This window comes from Pteropus vampyrus, unplaced genomic scaffold (genome assembly GCF_000151845.1).
Source record: "Pteropus vampyrus isolate Shadow unplaced genomic scaffold, Pvam_2.0 Scaffold3, whole genome shotgun sequence".
Classification (NCBI taxonomy): Eukaryota; Metazoa; Chordata; class Mammalia; order Chiroptera; family Pteropodidae; genus Pteropus; species Pteropus vampyrus.
In genome coordinates this window covers 16,333,055-16,345,911 of record NW_011888784.1, presented here as the reverse complement: position 1 = coordinate 16,345,911, position 12,857 = coordinate 16,333,055, and the positions used below count along the sequence as shown (strand labels likewise).

General features: G+C 31.2%; 1 protein-coding gene and 1 pseudogene across 1 annotated transcript in view; both read right to left on the bottom strand.

Moving 5' to 3' along the window:
• Positions 1-12,857, bottom strand: part of CCDC178 (coiled-coil domain containing 178) — a 359,971-nt gene that overhangs the window by 315,012 nt on the left and 32,102 nt on the right. Inside the window, exons 4-5 of the mRNA XM_011362530.2 lie at positions 8,725-8,747; positions 2,112-2,191 (exon numbers count right to left, since the gene is read on the bottom strand). Of these exons, the coding sequence (XP_011360832.1) occupies positions 2,112-2,191; positions 8,725-8,747 (103 nt within the window). The remainder of the gene's footprint in view (positions 1-2,111; positions 2,192-8,724; positions 8,748-12,857) is intronic.
• On the bottom strand, positions 5,525-5,638 carry LOC111741650 (annotated as a pseudogene).

Below are 12,857 nucleotides of genomic sequence, written 5' to 3'. Positions count from 1 at the left end.
TATCAATATTTCTCCTAATTCTTGGATCCTAGGTTTTGTTGTATTTAAGCAAAAGTATTTTTTCTCTGATAATAGTTTTAAGAAAATCAGTATCAACAACGAAGCAGGGAGTTTCATATTTATTATTATTTTTTGCTTATTAAAGAAGTATTACAAATTAAAGAAAGTTATACACAATTATCACAAAATAAAAAATAATCTACATTAATTACTCTTTTCAGACATATCATAGACTATAACATTCTAGTGATATCTCAATTTTCATAAAATTAGAGTCAAAATTTTCCATGCTTTAGTTGCATGCCATTGTTTTCTGTATATTTGACTACCATTTACTATTTATTATTTACCATTTACCATTTACTATTCTGATGGCTGCATATTATCTCATTGTCATTCTACAATTTGTTTAGGAAAGTCTGTCTATTTTGAAGTCAGGGACATATTCATTATATTTTCTTTCTTCCTTTTAAAATTTCATTTTAAATGGTCCTGTTGAATAAGGTAACATTTTTTTCTTGTTTGCTTTTAAAAATAGAAAAGCAATTATGCCAGCATCTAATATTAAATAATGCTCTTATCACTGTCTTACAACACCAACTACATGATACAGTACATTATTATACATAATTGAATTGATTTTCGTGTCTTATATTCCAAAATTCAGTTAATTTTTAGACGGGCGGAATTCTGTTTTAATTCATACATATAAATTTTTTAATTGAGGCAAAAGTCACAAAACATACAATTAACCATTTGGAAGTGTAAACTTTCATGGAACTTAGTACATTCAATGCTGTGCAATTCTTATCTCTATCTGGCTCCAAAACATCTTTATCACCTCAAAAGAACACCCGCTATTTATTAAGCAATCTCTCCCCTTTCCCTCTCCCACTAGCCCCTGGCAACCACCAATTTGCTCCCCATCTATATAGGCTTACCTAGTAAGGATATTTCACATAAATGGAATCATACAATAAATGACCTTTTGCGTCTGGCTTCTTTAACTTAGGCCTAATGGTTTAAGAGCTTACCCATGTTATAGCATGTATCAGAACTACATTGCTTTTTATGATTAAATAACATTCCATTGTATAGATATACCACCATTTATTTATCAAATAGTCCATGTAAGGATTTGAGATTGTTTCCCCAATTTGGCTATTGTGAATACTTATGATATGAACATTTGTATAAAAGCTTTTGTTTGAACACATGTTTTGAAAGCTTTTGTGTATATACCTTGGAGTGGAATGCTAGGTCATGTGGTAATTCTAGGTTTAACTAGCTGAGGAACCGTCAAAATATTTTTCACAGCGGCTGAACCATTTTGCAATCCCACCAGCAATGTATACGGGGGTCCAATGTTGAATTAAAGTGAGCATCCTTGTCTTGTTCCTTATCTTAACTTAAAAACTTTCAGTCTTCACCATTAAGTGTAATGTCAGTCGAGGGATTTTCATAAATATTCTTTATCATGTTTTGAAAATATCCTTCCAATCTTAGTTTTCTGAGTGTTTTCAACATAAAAAGGTGTTAGAATTTGCAACCTGCTTCCCACATCAATTGAGATGTTCACAAAGGTTTACCCTCTTTCATTTTATAACTGTGATGTATTACATTGATTTTTGTATTTTGTATTTTGAACTGCATTCCATTACTGGGATAAATCTCACTTAGCCATGATATATAATTCCATTAATATGTTGCTGAATTCAGGTTGCTACTATTTTGTTGAGAATTTCTATATGTATAGTCATAAAGTCGTTGGTCTATATTTCCTTTCCTTGTGAGCTTTTTTCTGACATTGCAGCTATAGAACACTTTATCACAAAAAGTTCTACTGTACAGTAATAAATTACAGTTAGCTTCTTGAGAGGTAGGCAGAGATCATTATACACTCAGGACCTAGACAAGTATATAGTACATAATAGTCATTAATAAATATTTGTTGAATAAATATTTAATCAAATGATATAGAAATCTCCTCTATTAGACACTCATAAGAATTATAAAACATAATCACTGTGAAAATCAGAAATATAGTAAATAAAAAATAAACGAGATTTTAAATATAATTACACTTATCTAAGTATGAAGTACAACTTTACCTCTCTCTTCTTCAGGTTTGACCTCTTTCTCTGATGTAGCAATACTCCAATCTTTCAGGTCTTTTGTAGAAGTTCTGCTCCTATGTAATGAGAGAGAAGCAACCAATTACTATAGAAGGCCTGTACCTGAAGCTAATAAAACAAATTTTAGGTGATGCTTTTACACTGAATATTAAATGTTTGTGGTGAAACTTACTGTACATGCTAACTCAACTGACTGGAGATTAATAAAGCAAAATTCTAACATATAATGGGCTTTATACTTCATAGTAAATAGCAATTTAAAATGTTACAAATGATCTGAAAATTTTTGAGAGGATATTAGTATTTTTTTAATGAAATTGGTCTTTCCTAGAGAATGTTGCTATCAGAAAAAGGAAGTTTATCGAAAATAATTTAAATGAGCTATTTCTCTAATTTCAGTTTAGCCATTTCCAGGGAGTCCATATAAATTACAAGAAGCAAAAATACTTTCAGATTTGAATTTAATAAGGTTTTAGAAAAATGTCCAAATGAAAATGTTATTTCTTTTCTAAAGAATCTTTTAGCTAAAGTTCTATATGTTTAATAACAAAATATTTCTCATTATCAATATTTCTCCTAATTCTTGGATCCTAGGTTTTGTTGTATTTAAGCAAAAGTATTTTTTCTCTGATAATAGTTTTAAGAAAATCAGTATCAACAACGAAGCAGGGAGTTTCATATTTATTATTATTTTTTGCTTATTAAAGAAGTATTACAAATTAAAGAAAGTTATACACAATTATCACAAAATAAAAAATAATCTACATTAATTACTCTTTTCAGACATATCATAGACTATAACATTCTAGTGATATCTCAATTTTCATAAAATTAGAGTCAAAATTTTCCATGCTTTAGTTGCATGCCATTGTTTTCTGTATATTTGACTACCATTTACTATTTATTATTTACCATTTACCATTTACTATTCTGATGGCTGCATATTATCTCATTGTCATTCTACAATTTGTTTAGGAAAGTCTGTCTATTTTGAAGTCAGGGACATATTCATTATATTTTCTTTCTTCCTTTTAAAATTTCATTTTAAATGGTCCTGTTGAATAAGGTAACATTTTTTTCTTGTTTGCTTTTAAAAATAGAAAAGCAATTATGCCAGCATCTAATATTAAATAATGCTCTTATCACTGTCTTACAACACCAACTACATGATACAGTACATTATTATACATAATTGAATTGATTTTCGTGTCTTATATTCCAAAATTCAGTTAATTTTTAGACGGGCGGAATTCTGTTTTAATTCATACATATAAATTTTTTAATTGAGGCAAAAGTCACAAAACATACAATTAACCATTTGGAAGTGTAAACTTTCATGGAACTTAGTACATTCAATGCTGTGCAATTCTTATCTCTATCTGGCTCCAAAACATCTTTATCACCTCAAAAGAACACCCGCTATTTATTAAGCAATCTCTCCCCTTTCCCTCTCCCACTAGCCCCTGGCAACCACCAATTTGCTCCCCATCTATATAGGCTTACCTAGTAAGGATATTTCACATAAATGGAATCATACAATAAATGACCTTTTGCGTCTGGCTTCTTTAACTTAGGCCTAATGGTTTAAGAGCTTACCCATGTTATAGCATGTATCAGAACTACATTGCTTTTTATGATTAAATAACATTCCATTGTATAGATATACCACCATTTATTTATCAAATAGTCCATGTAAGGATTTGAGATTGTTTCCCCAATTTGGCTATTGTGAATACTTATGATATGAACATTTGTATAAAAGCTTTTGTTTGAACACATGTTTTGAAAGCTTTTGTGTATATACCTTGGAGTGGAATGCTAGGTCATGTGGTAATTCTAGGTTTAACTAGCTGAGGAACCGTCAAAATATTTTTCACAGCGGCTGAACCATTTTGCAATCCCACCAGCAATGTATACGGGGGTCCAATGTTGAATTAAAGTGAGCATCCTTGTCTTGTTCCTTATCTTAACTTAAAAACTTTCAGTCTTCACCATTAAGTGTAATGTCAGTCGAGGGATTTTCATAAATATTCTTTATCATGTTTTGAAAATATCCTTCCAATCTTAGTTTTCTGAGTGTTTTCAACATAAAAAGGTGTTAGAATTTGCAACCTGCTTCCCACATCAATTGAGATGTTCACAAAGGTTTACCCCCTTTCATTTTATAACTGTGATGTATTACATTGATTTTTGTATTTTGTATTTTGAACTGCATTCCATTACTGGGATAAATCTCACTTAGCCATGATATATAATTCCATTAATATGTTGCTGAATTCAGGTTGCTACTATTTTGTTGAGAATTTCTATATGTATAGTCATAAAGTCGTTGGTCTATATTTCCTTTCCTTGTGAGCTTTTTTCTGACATTAGTATCAGGGTAATACTGGCCTCACAGAATGAGTTTGGAAGTGTTCCTATCCCTTCTGTGTTTTTAAAGAGTTTGAGAAGCATTGTTATTAATTCTTCTTTCAACGTTTAGTAGAATTCACCAGTTAAGCCACCTGGTCCTCGGATTTTCTTTGTTGGGAGATTTTGATTACCCATTCAAACTCTTGTTAGATCTGTTTAGATTTTTCTACTTCTTCCTGAGTCAGTTTTGCCAGTTCATGTGTTTCTAGGAATTTGTCCATTTCATCTTGGTTATCTAATTTTTTAGTACTGTCAAATGTTCATAGTATTATAAACATTTTTATTTCTGTAAAGTCTGTAGAAACATTCTAATTTTTTATGATTTTAGTGATTTTTCCCTTTTTTTCTTGGTAAGTCTAGCTAAAGGTTTGTAAATTTGGCTGATCTTTTTAAAGAAACAACTTTTGTTTTCATTGATACTAATTTTTTACTCCCTATTTCATTTATCTCTGCTCTAATCATTATTTCCTCTCTTTTGCTAGCTTTAGCACATTCACTCTTTTCTTGTTCTGTAAGGTATAGTGTTAAGTTGCTAGATTTGGGATCTTTTTTAATGTAAGCATTTATGGCAATAAATTTCCCTCTAAGCACTGTTTTGCTGCATCCCATAAGTTTTGGTACAATGTGTTTTCATTTCTCATTAATCTCAAAGTATTTTCTAACTTCTCCTATGACTCAGCTTTGACTCATTAGATTTTTTAGTGTGTTGTTTAATTTCCACATATATATGAATTCTCTAGGTTATTTCTAGTTTTATTCTATTGGGGCACAGAAAATACTTTGTATGATTTCAGTCATTTTAAATTTATTGAGATTTGTTTTGTGGTTTAATATATGATCTATCCTAATAATGTTCAATGTGAACATGAAGAGAATGTGTTTTCTTTTTTTTTTTTTTTAGACGAGGCAACCCTTGGTTGACTTCACAGATTGCAAAGACTTTATCAGTTTACAATCCCTTATTTTTTAATTTTTTATGCCTATAGTACCTGGTCTTCCTATGTGGTCTCCCATCCAAGTACTAACCAGGCCTGACCCTGCTTCCAAGATCAGTCGGGATTGGGCTTGTTCAGGGTAGCATGGCCGTAGATGCAAAGAATGTGGTATACACTATCTGGTATAGTGTATTATGTAAGTCAGTTAGGTTTAGATATCTCTAGTGTTGGTCAAGTCTATTTCTTTATTAATCTTTTTTTTAGTTCTTATATCAATTATTAAAAGTGAGGGTATTGAATTCTCACTCATTATAGAACTATTTCTCCCTTCAATTCTGTCAGTTTATATTTCATGTATTTTGAAGTTACATTTTTAGATGTATATCTTTATAACGTTTATATCTTGATGAAGAGACTTTTTTTTACCAAGATATTAAGTATTCTGTCTCTTGTAAAATGTTTTCACTTAAAGTATATGTGTGATATTATTATAGCCACTCCAGCTCTATTTTGGTTACCAGTTTCATAGAATATATTTTTCTTCCTTTCATTGTCAACCTACTTGTAACTTTGGATCTCAAGCAAGTCTCTTATAAACAGCATATAGTTGGATCATTTATTTTCATCCATTCTCCTACTCTCTAATATGAGTTTAATCCATTTTCATGGAAAGTAATTACTAATAAGAAAGGACTTAATTCTGCAATTTTGTTGTCATCGATATTACTTACACCTTTTTCATTCTTTAATTTCTCCATAACTGCCTTCTTTTGTGGTTAGGATTTTTCCCCCCTAGTGTATTGTTTTGGTTTCCTTCTTATTGGATTTCTAGGTTTTTTGTTTGTGTTGTTTTTAAAATTTTTCTAAATAGTTCCCTGGAAATTACAATTAACATCTTAACTTCATAAAAATTAGGCTTGAATTAAATCATTGTAGTTTCAATAGTATTAAAAAATTCTGTTCTTTTACAGCTCTGCTCCCTTTGTCATTTTCACAAATTATACATTTATATATTGTGTTGCTATTTAACATAGGTTTATAATTATGGTTTTATCCATTTATATTTTTAATTATATAAGAAAATAAGAGATTCAAAATAATAATGCAATTACACTGACTTTTGTATTTTTGTATTTTTGAATGGCACCTCCAAGCTCCCTCTCTGAGAACTACACTCAGCAACTTAGCATCAAGCTTTTATCTCGATTTATTCTGTACAACCATCAGCAAGATGTGTCCTAAGGTATCAGAAAAATCTAAGGAAGCTTGTAAGAGTGTCACACTTAGCATAAAACTAAACATAATTAAACAAATATTTGGTATGATTTTGGGGGGGCCTGGGAATGCTCAAAATTTTTTCATATAAATTAATGATAATTGCTTCTTCATTTTATGCCATTTCAGTTTGTGAAAGTTTTCACAGGAACACTCTACTCTTGGATAGTGGGGGAAACCTGTACTATCTGTGTCCCAGGCTTTCAACAATGTGATTAAAATGTGTTTTAGTGTGGATTTATGAATTTACCCAGCTTGGAGTTCATTGAGTGTAGTAGAAGTATAGATTCATGTCTTTCATCAAATTTGAAAAGTTTTCAGCTAATGTTTCTTCAAATATTCTTTTTCCCCCTTTTTCTCTCTCCTGTCACTCTTGGACTCCCATTATGGATATACCTGTATTTTTGGTGGTGTCCCTGGGGTCTATTAGGTTCTGTTTATTTTTATTCATTCTTTTTCTGCTCCTCAGCCTGAATAATCTTAATTAACCTATCTTCAAATTCACTGATTCTTTTCTCTGCCTGCTCAAAGCTGTTAATGAATATCTCTATTTTTAATTTCAGTAATGTACTTTTCAGCTCCAGAATACCCATTTTTCTCTTTTTTTATATTTTCTATCTCTTTATTGATATGCTATATTTGTTGAGATGTTAGGCTCTTGACTTTGTCTAGTTTTTTGCTCACAGTTTCCTTTACCACTTTGAGGATATTTAAGAGTTGATCTGAAGTCTTTGTACAATAAGTCCAATGTCTGGACTTTCTCAGAGACAGTTTCTTTTTTTCTTTTCTTTTTTCCTTGTTCATGAAACAAACATTCTTTTTTTCTTTTCTTGCCTTATAATTTTTGCAGAAAACTGGACATTTTGAATGTTTTAATGTGAAATGGAAATGAGTTACCTGCCCTCTATTGAGTTTATTGTTGCTGTTTGTTGTGGATGGTTATTTATTTAATGATCCTTCTAAATACTTTTTGTAATATCTGTATTCCTGGTCATGTATGGCCACTAAAGTAAATGTTTCATTAGCTTATTGGTGAGCTTCTATTTTACCCGTTACCTTAAATATCGAGCAAAAATAAAGGAAAAAACAGCCGGTTTATCCAGGCTGTTTACACCTCTGCCTCTTATCTTCAATTCTTGCCTGTGCAGATCCTAAAGGTTAGCCACAGGTAAAAGATTAGGGTCTTCTTGGGTCTTTCCTGAGCATGTGTCCAGCACTGGTCAAGTGTGTGGACTTCTTGATGCTCCAATATATGTGAGAATTTTCGAAAACTTATTCCCTCATGTAACTTCTTCCTCAAACTCTTCTTTCTCAGACATTTTGGTCTGTCAACTGCTGGTCCCAACTGTTATCAATAACTTCAAACAGTGGTGGCATACGTTTAAACGCTTTTAACCAACATTCCCTGGAAGAAGCTCCAGCTCTGTGATTGTTCCAAGTCCGGCAAGACACAGACAAAACTTTGTGCAGGTCCTTCAGGGAGTCATCAGACAAATCAAAACACTGAACCACAATTCTTCGAGAATAAGGTCCATATTGTTCCCTCTGGCACTAGCAATCTCACCAAAAGTTTAGGCTGCTCTCTTTGTGACCTCCAGTGACCTGGGAGATAGAGGATGCCAAGTAGGCAATTTAAAACACCACAGTGCTCTCTGAATGCAGACTCTTCATTAACTTTTCCTATGGTTGTTGTAAGTTTTTGACTAGATTCCAGATTTCATCAAAAGTTGATGTTCACCAATTTTTGCCAACTTTATAGTTGTTTTGTAGTGGGACAGAGCCCTGAAGATTCCTATTCTGCCATTTTCAGAAATGTCCTAATTCTTATATTTTTAAAATTACATTTTAATATCTCATATTAAAAATTATGCTTTTAATTTCCTGTTTCTTTTGAAATAAACCTCATCTATAGAAGAATAATCATCAAAATTTGAATATTAAAAAATAAAAGCATAAAAGGTTCTTACCATTCTTCAAAAGAAGTTTCAAACTGTTAAAATAAAAAATCTCAATAAAAATCAAATTTTAAACATCTCAGAAAACAACAGTAAACTTATACTTGAACTCACTGATAAACCTATAAATACTCCCCTTCACATACTCCATTATATTTTTGTCAAATTATACTCTGTTGTTTCCAAAATAGGTATACATTTCTAATACCTAGTCCTATATTTATATTATTACTCTCACCTGTTCTCATCTTTTATCTGTGTTTCTTAATCTTATCCCTTCATCAGGGACCAGTTCAAATGCCACATATTCCCAAATAACTTTCCATGCAATCAGAGTATATAATATCCGTTTAATTTTAATATATTAAAAAAGAGTGGAAAACACAGAATTACACGTGAGTTCAGAAATATTTAGTATTCTATAGGATCATCCTTCTTCTGGAGTGTAATCTCCTTGGTAGGAATCATGTTCTAGAGACATATTCTAAAAGAACTTTGGGCTATAAGGGGCATAAATTACCAACACACAAGGAATATATAGTCCGAATGAATGGGTTTTATAGATAATCTGCAATTCAAGATGTTACATTGGGTATATATCATTACTTCTCTTCAATTCCCATATAATAACAAAGTTTCTGTAGGAATTTCAGGAGAGGTAAAAGGCTTCTCTGCGGAGAATGTGTGAGTATGTGACAATAGGCAGGTGATCAAAGTAAATAACAGAAGGGCTGCCTGTGGTGAGACAGGCCAGTATTATTGCTTTTCAACCCCCAAAACCAGAACATATGGCCGAAAGGTTGCTTTCTATTCATTACCGTGAGAACTCTCTAACCACAATGGAGATGTATCTAAGACAGACAGGCTGTCTAAGAATAGAAGTTATGATTCTAGAGCCTATGTTGTTAGCAGAATCTCACATAGACACAAACAGGTGGGTGAGGAAAAACAAAGGCAGATTCATCAGTGAGTGAAAATATTCTAAGGTGCACAAATTTAAATACAGGCTTACTTAGGCAAAAGTAGAGGCCCTCAATTCCATTATAATTGTAAGTAACTGCCAGCCTATACATAATCTGTCACTGACTGAAACATTATGGGGCTCATGACTGTACGTTAGAGAACCAATAATTTAACATTAAGTTTTCTTCAATTTACCCATCTTCCCCATAACCTCCTGCTTAGTCCTCTCCTCTAAACAGGTTTTGGTATTTGGTATACTGCTGGAATTTTCTTGTGCTGATAGTGTAATAGATTCAATTAAAAAAAAAAAAAAAACCCTCCCAAAAAGACCAAATTCACCTACGTAATAAAAAATAATGAATGCAATTGTTTGAAATCCCAAAGGGTTTTTGCATGTAATATGACAAGCTTATTCTAAAATTTATATGCACTAATAATAGCCAAAGAAATCTATAAAAGCAAAGAAAAGCGGGAATTACCATATCAGATATCAAAACATATTATGAAGCATACAAATTTATAAAATGAAGTATTATAATACAGAGGTAAAAATAACCAATGAAATGAAGGAGCAACAAATAGATTGCAATCATTACGATAGATACAGTATAGCTGATTTCTAAGAAATGACTGGATTTTGTAAAAAAAAAAGTGATGTTGAGAAAAATAATTTCCATATTTTTACAAATGAATGTGTAACCCACATAGAAACAATTTCACACTGTTAAACAATTAAATCTCAAGTGAAAAAATTTAAAATTAAACAAGAAAAGGAAATATTTTATATGACCTTACATTATAAAAAGATTTCTTAAATAAGAAAGATGCAAAACACTTAAAATAAAGGGAAAATAATAAATTTAAGTACATTAAAATTAAGAACTATTTTTAATAAAAGATATCATAAAGTAAAAAGACAAGTCAAATCGAAAGTCAAATTACAGGTCAAATTACAAATGGTAAAAATATGTATAACAAACTAAAGATAATAATTTGTTCCTATAAGTCAATAAGAAAATACAAATAAACCTGAAAGAAAATGGGCAAAAGATATACAAGCAGAGAAGAGAACGAACATTCAATAAGTATCTTAATAGATTCTTAAGATTATTAAGAATAATTAAATGAATTAATTAAGATTATTAAGATTATTAAATGAATTAATAACCAGAAAAACATTATCCCTTGGTTTTGAAAACTGGTAACTCAGAGTTCTGAATAGTGGAGACACCTAAAATTAGGTTGAGTTATATGATACTTTTAAGAAGCCAACTGAAGTTGAAGTATCTCATGAAAGTTGAGGGGAAACTGGTTAAGATAAGAGACTTTTCAATGAACTGTGACATAATTATTTGAAAATTTAAAAATCTTCTATAAGTGAGTAATGCCTAATTAATATTTTGTTTGATCCTCCTTATAGTATAATAAAAAATTATGTATTTTATACTAATAAAAACAGGTTACTTAAATTTTTAGAAAAGAGTTAAATTTGGTATAGAGAAATATTTTAGGATAAAACGTCAAGACCTTACCCTAGCAACATTTTTGTAGAAGTGATGAAGCAATAAAGGAAAATTATTTTAATCAGTCTTTGAACTGAAGTGAGAATGCAAAATTTCATGTACCTGGCGTTCAAATAACCCATATACTTACTTAAATGGTTAACATAGGGAAGGCCCACAGTATCCAAAAAATTTGAGTTTTACATTTTTTAATTGCCCATCTGAAACATTTATACACATTTTTTAAATTTCCTAATGTCACTTTAAATTATTTTAAATAAAATTCCTGTTATAATTAAGCTGAGAATTTTACCTATTGTCATAAACACTTAGGGCCATTGATTACAATTTATAACATAAACACTTTTATCCAACTGACCACATTCTATGCATTTCTGATTTCTGTCTCTTCAAAGAGCAAAGAGAAACAAAAGTGGAGTGGGAGACTAAAAATGTCAAATTGAACATACTTTAAAAAATTACATTATAGAAGAAATAAAACATCCTATTTACTCTAAACAGCATTGCCTGTAAACTCCTGCTTGATACATATAACATTCTAATGACTCTGATTTTTTAACTCCATATTTGTATTGGAAATTATTACCCAATCTTTTAGATACCTAACACCATTTAATTTTTTTTTATATTTTCTACTCTAAAAAATAAGAATAAAAATAAATTTATGTTGGGACTCTCCTTTTAATTGTAAATTATTTATAGATATGGCCTATGAATTCTGAATACTATTTCCCACAACTGTGACCTACTATCAACTGTAAAGAACACTCATACTTTTGAATTTACAGTTGATTTGGAGTTTTCTATAGCAATCTTGAAAGTATGAGCAATATTTGTCAAATGACATGCCAAATTTAAAAAATTCTAAGAATCAGTACATCCTTCCCATGTTTTAAAAAGCAGCCTCATGTAAAACCTGACATAATTTGGAAAATTATCCCTGAATCCATTCATTCAAAAGTATTTAATGCCTATAATGTACCACAATCTGGTAGGTACTATGATTAGTGGATATTATATATAGACTCTAACTTCCAAGACCTTATAATCTTGTAGGAAAGAGAGAGAAAGGGAGAGGAAGAGGGAGGGAGGGGGGAAGAGGGAGTGGGGTCACTCAAAGGGATAGTCGAGTGAGAAGAGGACATGCCTGGGGAGTACCAGTATTTCCAATATAGCCAGAAGAAATAATGGTCTGCCATAAAGAATGGAAGGAATAGCTACCAAGGTAGAAAAAAAAGCCTATTGAGAGTCAACTGAGCAAAAGAAAAAAAAAAAGAAATAGGAATTTTCCTATTCCTATGAAAGTGATCAACAGTTTCAGTCTAATACTATACGAGTGGAATTTTCCTTTCATTCACTTATTTTAACTTGTGATATGTATACACATGTGCTTGTATATCTCAGTGTTATCTTCAATGATGCATCAGTCACTGCTACATAATAAACCATTCGAACTTAGTAGCTAAAAACAATCTCCATTTTATTTGCTCATATTGCACCACTGTTAAGTAAACTGGCTCAGTTGGGTGGTTTCTGGTCTTGTCTGGGGTAATTAATGTGACCTCACACTAATGAAGTCATCTGGCAGCTTGACTAGGATAGGAAGTTCAGGATATCCTCACTCACAAGTCTCGTGGTTTGTGCTGGTTGTAGGTCAGT